The following is a 14,047-nucleotide window of genomic DNA, read 5'->3' on the forward strand; positions in this document are numbered from 1 at the left end:
AGACTCAAATGACTAAATGCCGACTTTCCTTAACCCACCTGTCGTCACATGGCTGAAGCAGACCTTCACTGAGGCTGATAAGAACGGCGATGGCAGCTTGAGCATCAATGAGGTCCTGCACCTCCTGCACAAACTCAATGTCAACCTGCCCCGACAGAAGGTCAAACAGATGTTCAAGGTACGGAAACAGCCAGGGCAGAGCCACATCAAGGGCCTGCAGGTACAGTGGGGAGATAAAAGGGTTAATTATCCCAACTACTAACCGTTGTCCACGGGAATAAAAAGCTTTGTTCTGTTTGCTAAAGCAAATCTAAAGATTGTCTTACACTCATCCTGTCTGTCCTGTTCACCCAGGAGACGGTTTCCTTTATTGCTGCACAATCTTTAACCAGTAATGTTAGTGAAAGGTCGATTCTACACAGACTTAACTGACAGAAGAGAAAGGGCTCTCAGGAATGAGTCTTCACTGCTCAGAGTTTGATGTTTTTTCAGACAGTTGCAGTGGTCAAACGGGACGAATGGTTTGTTCAGCTAAATCAGGATTCTGGTGCATGAGTGTAAAAACTGAGTATGTTGACTGCTGAAGTTTACCTGAAGCTGCAAAATCTGGATTATATTTGCATATGAAATTGAAATGTGTCCATGGTAAAGGCAAAATAGTGAAATGTAGTCATTATTTGTTACTTCAGCAGACTTCAAATTGTAGTTTTTACAGTATATTCTTTAAGTGAATCCACACTGTTGGCCTTGTGATTTGACTTCTGGTTGGTTTTTTTGAGAGGTTTATTTTTATTTACAGTACATTGCATATATACACTCAGTAGACAAAATATCAGTTCTCTCATTTTTTTTCACCTCTGGGGAAATTTATCTCTATTACAAACGCTGCTGCGAAGGTCCTGCTGGGTTGAAAGGCAGCTAGTGATATTTGTCAGCTATGAAATGGGTCGTCTATGTTTATTCGTCATTCAGTCTGCATTTTGACTTTTGGCTTGTAAGTTTTGAAACCACATTGTGTTCTGCTAACCCAAAAACCCAGCGGATACCAACGAAGTATCAAGTTTTGGGTCATGTTCAGGCGTTTTTTGTGTAAAAGTGTTGGGTTCAGCTCATCTGGTTATGTCACATGTAAATTACACAATCAGGTTACTGTCTGCATCCATGTATTTCATTTGTTGCATGTAGATACTTCATGCAGTTGTTTTACCGGGGCAAGCTGGTCATGTGAACCAGCACTCATTCCCAAGCTGCTGCAGCTCACGTCAGTTCTGTGAAACCCCACACTAAAACACCAAGCTGCCGTTGTAAGATTGAATTCTGCGCTCTGTTAGTCTGGACAGAGGACTGAAACTGACAGTAAAGAGCGGTTTATACATTTACCATGCATAGTGTGGACGAGCTGTTGGTCCCTTCAAAGCTGAAGGTCTGAAGTTTTTAAATTTACTCCCTATGTTTGAGCAGTCAGAACACAGAACAGGTGGATTTGATTTTCATATATACAACTGATACAGTCCGCTCAACTCACTACGCATTGTACTTTATAGCTTCTAACATTATTAAGAAATGATTCATTGTGAAACCGACCAGAACGCGGGGCAGTCCGCTCATTAAAAAATAAAACCGGCTTATCAGGGCACTCGAGGCTGCAGATTGTGAATGACCAGTAAAGACACTTTGACTGATTGGTCCTGCTGCAGATGTTTGCTAACATGCGACTCAGCCGTTAACTCTCTTCCTCAGCAGAGGATTAGTATGCTGGCGTGTTAAGCATGTTGTTTAGCCTTCCTCCTACAGAGCAGCTAGCCGGCTTGCTATCACTAAGTCCAGCGGCCTGTTGGCGGTCACCCATATGGTGCTGCTGGGACACAGATGGTTCCTCTGGTGTAATGCAGGCTAAACACCGATCTGTGTGTGTGTGTGCGTGTGTGGACTTCATGAAGATTTGTGTGTTGACAATCTCTCGGCTAGTTTCTTGGCTTACCCTACTTACAGCGGAGAGGGGAAAACCTGTAGACTTTACCTCACTCTCAAGACGTTAACTGATCAGTCTGTACCAGTGATTAAACCTATAAAATGAAGTGTTTGCTCATACTTAAAGATGTTTCTAATGGTTTATCCAATGCATTTATGTCAGCGAGGGTAGACAAATTACTAGAAACACAACACCACCAACTCCAGTCTCTGATATGACCAGAAACAATCAACACCTCTCTCAAACAACAAGAAGTGATGAAGTATTAACAAGGGAAGAAGGCTGCACTCACAAACACTGCAGCAAGATTGCGTTGAAGGTTTTCTACACAAGAAATATAATGAGCAGCCTTGCAAAATATAGATGGACAGAAAGATGAAGTGGTTTATTTATCCCAAAGGGAAATTGCAGCGTCAGAGCAGCCAAGTCACATAAATCACAAAACAAATGAGGTCAGAAGAAAACAGAATTAAAAAGGACATGTAATAAAAAATGCACAACAAAAAAATAAAACTAAGGCTGAGGACAGATCTAAAAAGTAGGACATTTTTAACTCATGAATACATGATGGTTCCAAATAATGTCCTGTACGCTAGTTCTGCAAAATTACTTAATTATTATTAATTAGTTAACAGCAGCCTGTGCCAAGTGTGGGATTTGTGTTGACCACCTTGCAGTGTCTGCACCCTCACTAACCTGATCAGATGCGCCTGCACTAACTTTAAGTGCTGCCATTGTGACAGTAAACCCTCTCACCATGTACTCTGTCTCTTTGCTTTTACCTCACAGAGCAGTTCTAGTTTGATAAAATTGTTCAATTATAAGCAACAAAAATGTTAAGTTTAGCTTGTGTTTGCAGTGCTGGGTGTAATGCAGTCAAAATAATCCTCCGTATCTTGGGTACTTTTACAGGATTTTATTATTTTATTGATTATTTTTCCATATGTGCACCAGGAAGCCTTATCTCTCAAGTGTTCAATTAATACACTGACTCATGAATATCACAGGGGAAACCTCGAAACAGAAGCAGAAAACTGAACCTCTCTGCTATTTCTAACTAATCTTTCTGCTTTTTAAACACCATGTACCCAGTGTGGTCTGTGAATAATACAACTCGTAGTAATTAGGTAAAGTGATTAAAATACTTTGCTCTTCCACCCTCATACAGTCCATCACTACAGTTTCCACATCATAACACGCTCATTTAGAGCTTAATTTCCTCTGCATTTCACTGGCTGTATAGGTGGATAGCAACTCCCCTGGACATTTTGTTTTGATGGAAAGCAAAAATACACACATTAACCTGTACACGCCCATTAGAGCTGCGTTCATTACTGAAACAAAGAGGCTGGAGCATAGGTCCAAAATGTCAAAGTAGGTCTAGATGTATCCATCTCTGCTGATTTGTTTTTTTTTGTCCAGGATTACAGCGGAGGCTGATGGGAATGGCAGAAACAATAGGCTTGGATAAACTGGAAAGTTGAGATGATGAAATAAATCAGGGAATGTGCAAAGTGATTACAATTCTGCAATTCCACAATTTTTTTCATCTCGCATAGATGTCTCAAAACTAAAGTGAGAAAATGTTTTTGTAATTTAGGTAAACCGAACAAAAAAACCCACATTGACTGAAGTAATTAATGATGTTGCTGAATTGTGAAATCTCAGTAAAGTTCACTAAGTAATTGCTAAAAAAGGCGCACTCAGATGTTCAGACGGGTTGTAAACAAGCAGTTTATCCAGATTATCTGAACCATGTTTTAACTCTGCGATGCGGCCTGAAGACCTCTCCTGGTTTCGTGTTGACAGAGCAGAGTCCTGGTGTGGTGTTGGTGCACATGAGTCACATGAAGCTGGTAGGATATGATATCTGGAGCAGGCTTCTCGAGCAGGTGCCATGCTCAGTGATTTATCGCAGCAGAGACGTGCAGACGTACACGTAGAGGGGAGACTTTGTTGGAAGAGGAAGCTGAAATTCTAACTGAATAATTAATCCATATTAGCTGTAGAGCTAAAACACAGAGCCTGCTAACAATTTAAGTGCCTGGGGGCATGCATAATTAAGGACTATTAAGGCTAGATTGATGTTTTCTGACTCCATTCTCCAGCTATGTCTCTGCTACGTGGCTATGCTCTTAGGGCTGAGATATGTCCTGAAGAAGAGGTTTTGGAAAGAATTACTTCATCTCAGAGTAATGGTGCAGGTTAACATTGTTGGTCACCACCAATTCTAATAGATAAAGAAAACTGCAAAATAAATCTGTATCACTGCAGCCATGCCACAACACAGTGCTGTCTGCCAGTTCTCTAGATCACTGGCTCCCAAACCTTTTCAGCTCAAGACCCGAAAGAGAAATCTGGTCTCCCTGTGACCCAAATTTATCTAAATTTATTTTTTCATCACCAATCTCACAAATGATCTTTACTCTGGCCTTAGTGCCATTCTGAGGTCATGCTGAGCATTGAGTGTGTTTCTGAATTAGTTTTTCAGGTATGACGGAGTCGGAAAGCCAGATTCACACAAGTATGTTGAGACATTGAATCAACACATCTTAAAGGATTCTTCTTTGCGAAGGAAAAAAATGTTTGGACTTTCCCAGATACAATGAATGTTTCATTTGGAGATACCTGTCCAATTTATCCATTTTAAAACCGTCATTACTGTGCACTTCCCCACATACTACAGAGTGAAGCATCTATAAACTTGTCCTTGTACTTTAGATTAGACAACATTGGATCGACAGTGACAGCCATAAAATTCTGTATGAATGTGGACAGAAGATCTTGTTAGGGAAAAGAGAGAGAGAAAACCTCACACAGCATATGAGCTGAACAGACCAGTGTAGCAAAAAAGAACACTCATTCACATATTTACATATTTTATTAGATTAAAACATTGTTATGAATTTCAATCTACCAATTGGCACCCAATGAAAATGGGCCAGTTACCCACTTTGGGTCCCTACCCTAAGTTTGGGAAACATGGCTCTAGATAATGGCTTTTGCCATATGAGTAATACTGTCTGTATGCATCTGTGCCTGTCACTTGTTTGTCACTTGGTCACAATTTAGCAGCAACTAAGTGACATGTATGCAAAACCAACAGCTGAGTCTGTGATTTGTGTTTCTCTAGTGTCTCTGAGTCATTTGGCTTCCTGTGTGTCAGGCGGAGAACATGGTGTTTTGAGTTTGGGTTCAGAGGACTGACACCAGTACTCTGGCCCGTTTTAGTGGCGGGGACTAACGGCCTCAGGATGGACTGTGTGTGGGACTGCACGCCTTCTCTGCTGCAACTATTTGTGTGCATTCTGCTACAACCTCGCTCTTGTAGGTGTTGCTGTTGCAGTCTAAGACTGAAGTTTGCAACTAAATTGGACAAAATTCATAGCAAACAGTCCAAAAGCCCATAAAAGGCCAATTTAAAGCTGCATAATTCCTTTCCAGAGGTGTACTGATCCACTCTGCTGGATTGGTATTGGTGCTGATACTCACCTTAGTAAGTGGATTTGCCAGATGTGACCAATCCACATTCGATATAATGTATTCATCCATGTCTAATTCATTAAAGGAGAGCCATTATACTGCTTTTCCATTCCTATGTTGTGGTTCTGAGACTCTTGTATGGCAGCTTTGCATAATTCAAAGTAAAAAATAAATAAATCTATCTTATACTGGCCCTACAGGTAGGGCTTCATTTCAGCCTCTGTCTGAAACAAGCTGTAGATGCCCCTGTCTCTTTAAGGCCCCCCCGCCTCAAAGCCCACTGCTTCTGATTGGCCAAGACCTGAACCATGTTACCAGGCTGTTGTTGTCCTGAGCGGTACAGACAGACTGAGCATAGCCGTGCGGGTCAAATGACCATATATGGAAAACCGGCTCAGTCTAGCTCCGTGTGTCTAGAACAGAGCTGTTGGTAGAAAAAGAAGTTCAAAACAGAGCGTTCAGAACAGGAGGAAATGTGGGGTTTTTACTCACATGGATTTCTTTTAAATACTTCTACCTCATTTGAAGCTTTGGCCATGTTTTAATATGAACATCTAACATCATAACATTGTAGATGGTTTATAAAATATGGAAAAGCATAATAGGTCTCCTTTAATTCAGTCAGGTGCCACAACAGTCCCTCGTACATACATTATATTCTTTACCCAGCGAGAAAGCCTCTAGGAGTTTGTATTTATACCCCCATTTAAACCTATAATAATGAATTTCAGCTGTGGAAAGTATCCAGCACAACACTTTAGTTGGAGTGGCACACCTCCCCCAAAAGCATTACGAAATGAAATTACAATCCAGACATATTTTATATGAAGTTCTTTATTAAAGTATCCCCACACCACGCTGATATTATTTGTACAGTTAGACATGTGATAGAGCCAAATAATGAAAAGGCTGTAGAATCCTATTCACTCGCTGTGGAAGGAGAATCTTGGGTCATCTTAGACCTTTTATATCACTATCTAACAAACCGTGCTAAGCTCAGTGTGTATTGTGTACTGAGCTGCTCAGAGGCCAAGCTCCAGCTAGCACAGACGTCATCACCCTGCAGCGAGTGGCTGCCTCCAGTGCTGCTTGGCATATGGAGCCATTCACAGACTGCCTCAGTAAACCGAGGCAAGGATTACACGGGTCATGGTGTGACCCACTGCAGCGCTCTCGTTAACCTCGTCCGAGGACACGACGACACCGTTGCCTTTTACAGACTGATTCAGAATCTTTCCAGCTCTTCACAACTACAAAACCAAGTCTATCATTGTGATGTGAGCTGAACCCAGCTCGGTGAGGACACACTTACAGATGATGATGCAATGTTGGTTATTGATAGCGTTGAGAAAATATATTCATTAACAACCATTGTTTTTCATGGAAAGGACAAGTTAAAGAGACAGAACAAAACACTGTCGATGTATATATTGTGTTATTCAATATAATTATAACAGTATATATTTTTTTTATTGTTAGCATTCACAACATGTCTGAATGTAAGTGAGGGACCCTCTCTCATTTTGTGTCCAATTTCTTTGTTTTCTTTTGGACTATAAACTAAAAGGTGTATTTGAATTTACTTGGTAAGCTTTGTTGCTGAGGTTTGAATACTTGGTCTCAACTATCTGTTACTGAAACAATACTGAAATGTCCAGTTGTTTTGTCATCTAAACTACTACAGTAAAAGGATGATTGTTACCAACACAAGACTGAATGTAGTTTTAGTCAACTAAAAACTGACAAAAAACTGGAAGGTTGAAGTTGCTAAATATGACCAAAACGCACATGGATTTCTGCTCTGAGGATTATCAATACCTGAGAAAATTAACACTACATCAAACAAAAGCCAGCTACACGTTGTCAGTGAACCTCAGACATATCCACCTTGAAAAACTAAATGGTTGTTGTTGTAAGTCTATGTTGGGGAAAAACCACAGAACTAAAAGTGTTCCTTATACCCGGTGTGCAGGAGGCAGACACAGATGACAACCAGGGGACGTTGGACTTTGAGGAGTTCTGCTCCTTCTACAAGATGATGTCGACTCGCCGAGATCTGTACCTCCTCATGCTCACCTACAGCAACCACAAAGACCATCTGGATACAGACGACCTGGCCCGCTTCCTGGAGACCGAGGAGAAGGTACTCGCTGTGCATTTTAGCTATTCAGTTTCTACTAAGACATTGACATTGACATTAAAAAGTTACTCCACTGATTTATCATTGCACTCCTATGACATTGTCAGACTCACAATAATTCTGAGATTAAGATAAAGAGCTGAGATTATTAAAGATACGCTATCACAGTCTGCAGGCTGAATTGCCATTTAGTTTTACTTCATTAGTCCTTCTTTTTTGCTTCACTTGATGGAAATGATACCCTGAGTGCTACTCTGGGTAGAGTCATCAGTTGTATTTATTTAAAACTTGCAGACAAGTAGGAGTGCAGAGCCTAAAAAACAAAAGCTGCTGTTCCTAAACACAGTCTGTAAGCAGAGCAATGGAATATAGCTCTGGCACACTCAGACGAGTGGTGAGCAGCAGGTTAGTTGCCAAATCTCTTTATTAAGTATTACCTACTTCAGGATGGTGAACACTGGTTCAACCTGCATTTAGCCTTGAGAACCGGACTGGTGCTGGGATAATCTTATTACTTTATTCACTGGGGTAATATCCTCATCCAACACTACATTTTTTGGGGGTTGTCATGAATGTAGGTTGCGGTACAGACTGTAGTCTTGCCATTCTTATCCCGTGCACATTTTATAGCCTAGAAAGCCAATCATCTTCTTTTAATAACCGAGGAAGGAAACATATTTCAGCCTATCGTGTGGTTCCACTGACGTAAGGGGTCTACTGCGCATGCTTCACTATTAATGCGCAATAGAAGTATAAGTGGTCAGGAAAAAAGCTTTTTAAAACTTATTTTGAGGCAAAGTCGTCAAACTTTCTCAGTGATTTTTATCAGATTTTATTGCTGTTTCTAGTCATGTAGTTTTTATGTCCTGATGACCAGTAAAAGTGCAGTTCGTTCATTCATTCAGATAGGAGCCTGGTCTTGTAAGTCCGAAATAGCTGCCTGGAGGCGTTGCCAAGATGGCTGCCGAGTGGCATGACTTGCCTTATAAGGACTTTGCATATACTCATATCATGAAAGGTATAGTACATTATGAAAAATACACTTTTTCACTTTCTCTCTGAGAGGCAGATGTTTAGATGGAAATCAACCTCGTGTCTCAAGTACAGAGTCAGCGCATGGTTGGCCTAGCTTAGTAAAATGATTTGATGCAGAGGGAAACCTCTAGCCTATCTCTTTCCAAAGTGGAAAACCTACAACACCCCTAATTCTCACTAATTAACGCTTTGTATCTCATTTGTTTAGTCCGAACACAAACAGAAATGCTTCCTGAAGTCTTGTTGTCAGGTTTGGTGCAATCGTGCCTGTACAGAGAGCAGAACTTGAACTCGCCGACCATGTCTGGCAACATACAATATAGCCACTGCACAGACACAGTCATGTGACACAGTCTGCACAGAAGTATTGAGTGGATAGATACCCTTTTGTTTGTCAAGAAGTAGTTCCAACCAAGAGACAACCTTGAGCTCTCACGAGTGAAGCGCCAGTGCGGAAGAGCCTTAAACCTGCATTTCTTTCTAACAGCCAGCACGAAGCAACGCCACTGGTTGCAGAAAGAAGTGTGATTTACATAGAAGTCTGAGAAAATGAAGGTACTTCTCAGCTGATTTTATTACCTCAGTAAACACTTTCCTAATGAGTTATGGTCTCAGTCTTTTTGTGAATACTTGAATAAAATGCTATAGTTAAAAACAAAGATGAATTGGTTGGGAGGATCATGGATGTTGCTGTTGCTATCCATCCATCCATCCATCCATCCATTGTCAACCGCTTATCCTGCATACAGGGTCGCTGGGGGCTGGAGCCAATCCCAGCTTACATTGGGCGAAAGGCGGAGTACATCCTGGACAGGTCGCCAGTCCATCGCAGGTGTTGCTATCATCCCAATTTACCAATTCAGTAGAGGCTAATTAGTGCTCAAGGCCCTGAAAAGGTGCTCCGTCATGGGCTGCTGTAGGAAGTTAGGCAGAAGTTCGTTTTGTTTCTGCTCTTTCATAGTTTTGTCGACTAAATACCCAAAAGGCTTATTGGTTTTTGCTTCTGTGAGGTGGGAAGTCAAAAGCTTGACCGAGTAGCCATTGGGCCTCTTAAGTGGTGCTTAAAATACAGAAATGGAGACAATATGAGCTCTACAGGGAAATGAGCATTAATGCCATCACAGCACTGCAGATGCAGTTGTAAAGGGTTTTTGGATGAAGTATATCTCCTCGCTAATGATACCATCGCCTGAAAAAGGAAAAATAAGCAAATGACTGCAACAGCTTGATTTGCTTTAAACACCCAGCGTGTGCTCCTTCAGCTAATTAGCCCTCTGGCAGGCAAATTCATGTATAGGAACAGGCATAGTAAAAGCGGAAGGCTCTGTTTGGATAGCTAGACGTCAGCTCTCCACTTAAGGTTAATTTTCCTCCACTTACACTCGGTGTTTAGTTCTGGCACTGTGAATAAGATGGTTTTCCTTCTCCTGTTATTGGAGAGTCGTGGATGTCTTTGTGCCTCTAATAACAAATAGGATGATGTGAAACACTCTGGTTTGTGTATTCAGGTGTGTGTTTAACTGTGTGTCTTACTTTATTTCTCTGGAACTGACTGAAATGTGTTAATGGCAAACTAGCTCGTATTTGTTCCCACGCAGTCAACACTAAACTATGTTATGAAGGTTTGGTGAAGCAAGACAAATGAAGGTAGTCAGACCAAATGTATACACAGACCTTTGCAACTAACACATGATTAGATCAGTCATTATACTTTATTATCTTCTACATCACAGAGGGTTCTGGTTTCCAGACCACCAGCCAGCTGCTCAAACAATACGGCTAGTAGCCTATAAAACGTTGATGGGATGGAGGTGAAAATAACTTTTCTCACAGCACCACAGCATTTTCCAGGATACTTATTAGACAGATAAATAGATATATATGGAATAACACCAGTAAATGAACGTAGTATAATGTAAAAACAAATGTCAAGTTATACAAGAGTGAAAACTTAAAAAAGTGTAACCTTTTTAAGTATGTACATGCAAACAGCATGCAAATTGCAGTAAGGTTTTGCAAAATGTGTGTATGAGTTCAAAGTCAAAGGGTTGTCTCAGAAGTTACAGAAAATGTCAATATAAAAGTTAGTGAGTCCAGTAAGACTTCAGCAGCCTCCCAGTCAACTGATGTCCACGCTGCGACACAGCAGGTGAGCTGAACGCTGTGATGGCCATCAACAGGAATGATCTCCTGTGCTGCTCGGGGAACTTTGGCTGAAGACACTCCTTTTCTCAGCCAGCATATTGAAGCCAAACCAAACTTTGTGTTTGCTGTGGTCCGCCATTGTCAAGGAATGGAAAGAAAAGGACTGTCTTCATGCTTTGTTGACCTACTGTGTAACAAATGATGTGACGTTAGAAAGTTAGGAACCAAGAAGCAGAATCCAAACGTGTCTTATCCAATCAACGGTTCTTTTTGGTACTGAAAAACCCAACTTAGGCCTACTGGTAGCTGCTGTCATCGCTTTACACGTGTGTCATTGGTGTCAACAGGTCTTTCAGTTCTTGTAGCATTTGTTAATGTTAATTTTAGTGTTTTCAGGTGATTACACAATGTCTTCTGCCAACAAAAAATGCACTTCAGAGCAGCTGTCATCGCTCTGTAAGTGCGCCAGTGTTGAGCTTACGGCGGCCTGTGAGCTCTCTGCTTTTTGGTGCTGGCCCACATTAACAATGCATATGAACTAACCTCTACTGAGTGTCTGGATTTACTCTCCACACAGCATTCTCTCATTGTGTGTTAGCACCTATTGTTCTTTGACATGCATTTCTGTGATTTGTAGATGACCAAGGTGACCAAGGACCATTGCCTGGAGATTATCAACAAATTTGAGCCGTGCTCTGAGAACCAGAAGCAAGCAGTTTTGGGAATTGATGGTAAGTTTCAGTTCTTCACCATCAAGCTCTCTGGTGTTTGGAACTAAACTGTTCACCAATTGTGCCGATGACTGGCACTTGGTGTAGCCAATAAAATTCTGAAAATAACGATATCCAGCTTTAAGTAGGAAGTTCGTGATCAAAAAACATCTGCATCAAGCTACAGTGTGATGCAGAAGCAGCCCCTTGCGACCTAGGGGCAGTGCAGTTTTTGAAAAAAATATGCTAAGTCATATCCTTATGGTATAGGTATAAAATTTTAAATTGGACTAGGTAAGGCTTTATGCTGTGGCCCTACAGTGTTTTCCAGTTAATAATCCCAGCTGTAGTTTGCATGGAAACAAGAAATATTACTTTTAGTGTGTTTAAACTTATATTAATCAATTCCAGTAGCACTTACAGTGATTCTGACTTTTGGGTTAGACACTTCAGATTGTTATCTTTCAGAGAAGCCCTAAAACCATGCATATATGCAATGGTTCAAGAACTGCATTCAATGAACTTTAGATATGCCTTGAATAAGCGTTTAAAATGAATTTTACAGGAATGGTAAGACGTTACCGTTACTGACACGTTTCTGTTACTCTATTTTACTACCCCATTTCTGTAGACTAGAGAATAGAAACACCTTTGTGTATAGTTTAATAACACTCTCTACATCTTCCAAAATTATCATACGGTTGAATTGCCACCTCTCTTAAACTGTTTAAACAAACTGCATTCCTAAGAATTTCATATGACTTGACTTGTGATTTGCTTGACCCAAGCAATGACTTGACTTGACTTTCATCACAGTAACTTGGGACTTGCTTGAGACTTGAAGGTTAAGGCTTGAGACTTGAAGGTTAAGGCTTGAGACTTGCTTGTGACTTAGACATGTGTGACTTACTCCCACCTCTGGTGAGTGCTACTAATGTTAATAAGGGCATACTACTGTTTTGGTTTGAAAATAAAAGTTAATTTATAACTAGTGATTTTATGTGAGATGTATGTCTTTTCTTGTTAATGTAATACATTTCATTCTCCTCAATCAATGAAGAAATGAGAGTGAAATGTTGAATTTGAGTTGTTCTGTCTGACCAACAGTCAGAACAGAATTGAGAGTAAAATGATAAAAGTTGGACACGCCCTTTTTTATAACTTTCTTCCAGGTTTTACAAATTACATGCGCAGCCCAGCAGGGGATATCTTCAACCCAGAACACTACAACGTGAACCAGGACATGAACCAGCCGCTGTGCAACTACTTCATCGCCTCCTCACACAACACCTACCTGATGGGTGACCAGCTGATGTCCCAGTCCAGGGTGGACATGTACGCCTGGGTGCTGCAGGCCGGCTGTCGCTGCGTAGAAGGTCAGCATGACGTAGACGTGCACAGGGCCGTATTGGCAAATGCCTGGGTGGGCCGCCGGTGTAACATTAATTATTTAACGGGCCAACGAATGGCCCATAAAGCACGGACAGCGGCCCATTGGGTGATTTTATTTATTTTTTTATACTGACACTGGGCCGGCCCAATCACATCTCTTACTCGCCCCCACCCCCTCTGTTTTCTGTTCCTATTCCTGTTGTTACCCCTCCAAAAAAAAAAAAAAAAACCGAATGAAACTCAACAACGACATAAAATATATTTTCCATATTACACTAATATGCATTAATCTTTATGACGCAGCCTGTCTCGCAGCTCTTCAGAGAGCGGAGCCTACTCGCAATACTATTGCTACATTTTGTTTGAAGTTCACGTAACGTGACCCCCCGCGGTTACTGCCTGCCTGCACAGAGAGAGAGAGAGCGCAATTTTTAATTTGTCCCAAGCAAAATTGTAATCAAATCATTCAAATATAAATGTTGTCGGTCAGAGTCTAGTCAATGTACTTACACAAACGGTTAACAGTCGCCACAAAGTAGTGAGAGAATAACATGACGCACATGACCACAGACACCTGTCACTCTGTCTCTCTGTCCCCCTCGCTCAGAGACCCTTTGCTCTGTTTGAGTGTCTTTCTGCTCCAGGTTGCTTCATTCCCTCTGAAGTGGCTGTGAGCTGAACTTGATCAGAGGTGCTGAGGTGAACGTGTGTGGATGTGTGGTAATATTTCTGTCTGATCACAAGTGTTTTCAGTTTTGGTTTTCTACCTCTGATGAAGAGCAGTGTGCTCGGCTAATCCAGTATAGTCCCAGACAGGCACTCTTTCTGTCAGACAGTCTAAAGGGGGTAGCAGCCTACTACCATATCAGCAGAGCAATAAGGCAGGGTAATGCGCAGTAGTGGGGCAGGTAGATTTTGTTAAAATATAATGACTTCATTCTCATTATATCTCGTAATATTATATCTCAAATTGTTATTCTGCAAATGTCAGACAACACCGATACGTGGAAGAGATTTTTAATGCGCAGAAAGTTTTAAACATGAGCAGAAAAGCTGCTGAATCATAGGAGCTATTAAGGTGCAGGGATTTATAACTGAATTAAAATGAATTCATTGATCATTGAGGTGAAAAGGTGCAACGTGTCGTGTATATTTAAAGACTTCAGGTTA

General features: G+C 41.1%; 1 protein-coding gene across 6 annotated transcripts in view; it reads left to right on the top strand.

Moving 5' to 3' along the window:
- Window positions 1-14,047, top strand: part of plch2a (phospholipase C, eta 2a) — a 238,378-nt gene that overhangs the window by 173,536 nt on the left and 50,795 nt on the right. For all 6 annotated transcript variants that reach the window (XM_038723426.1, XM_038723427.1, XM_038723428.1 and 3 more), the window contains 4 exons: window positions 49-178; window positions 7,428-7,598; window positions 11,413-11,506; window positions 12,658-12,861. In XM_038723426.1, the coding sequence (XP_038579354.1) occupies window positions 49-178; window positions 7,428-7,598; window positions 11,413-11,506; window positions 12,658-12,861 (599 nt within the window). The remainder of the gene's footprint in view (window positions 1-48; window positions 179-7,427; window positions 7,599-11,412; window positions 11,507-12,657; window positions 12,862-14,047) is intronic.

Source organism: Micropterus salmoides, unplaced genomic scaffold (assembly GCF_014851395.1).
Source record: "Micropterus salmoides isolate LMB-PRFRI ecotype aquatic unplaced genomic scaffold, ASM1485139v1 Ms_hic_scaffold_16, whole genome shotgun sequence".
NCBI lineage: Eukaryota > Metazoa > Chordata > Actinopteri > Centrarchiformes > Centrarchidae > Micropterus > Micropterus salmoides.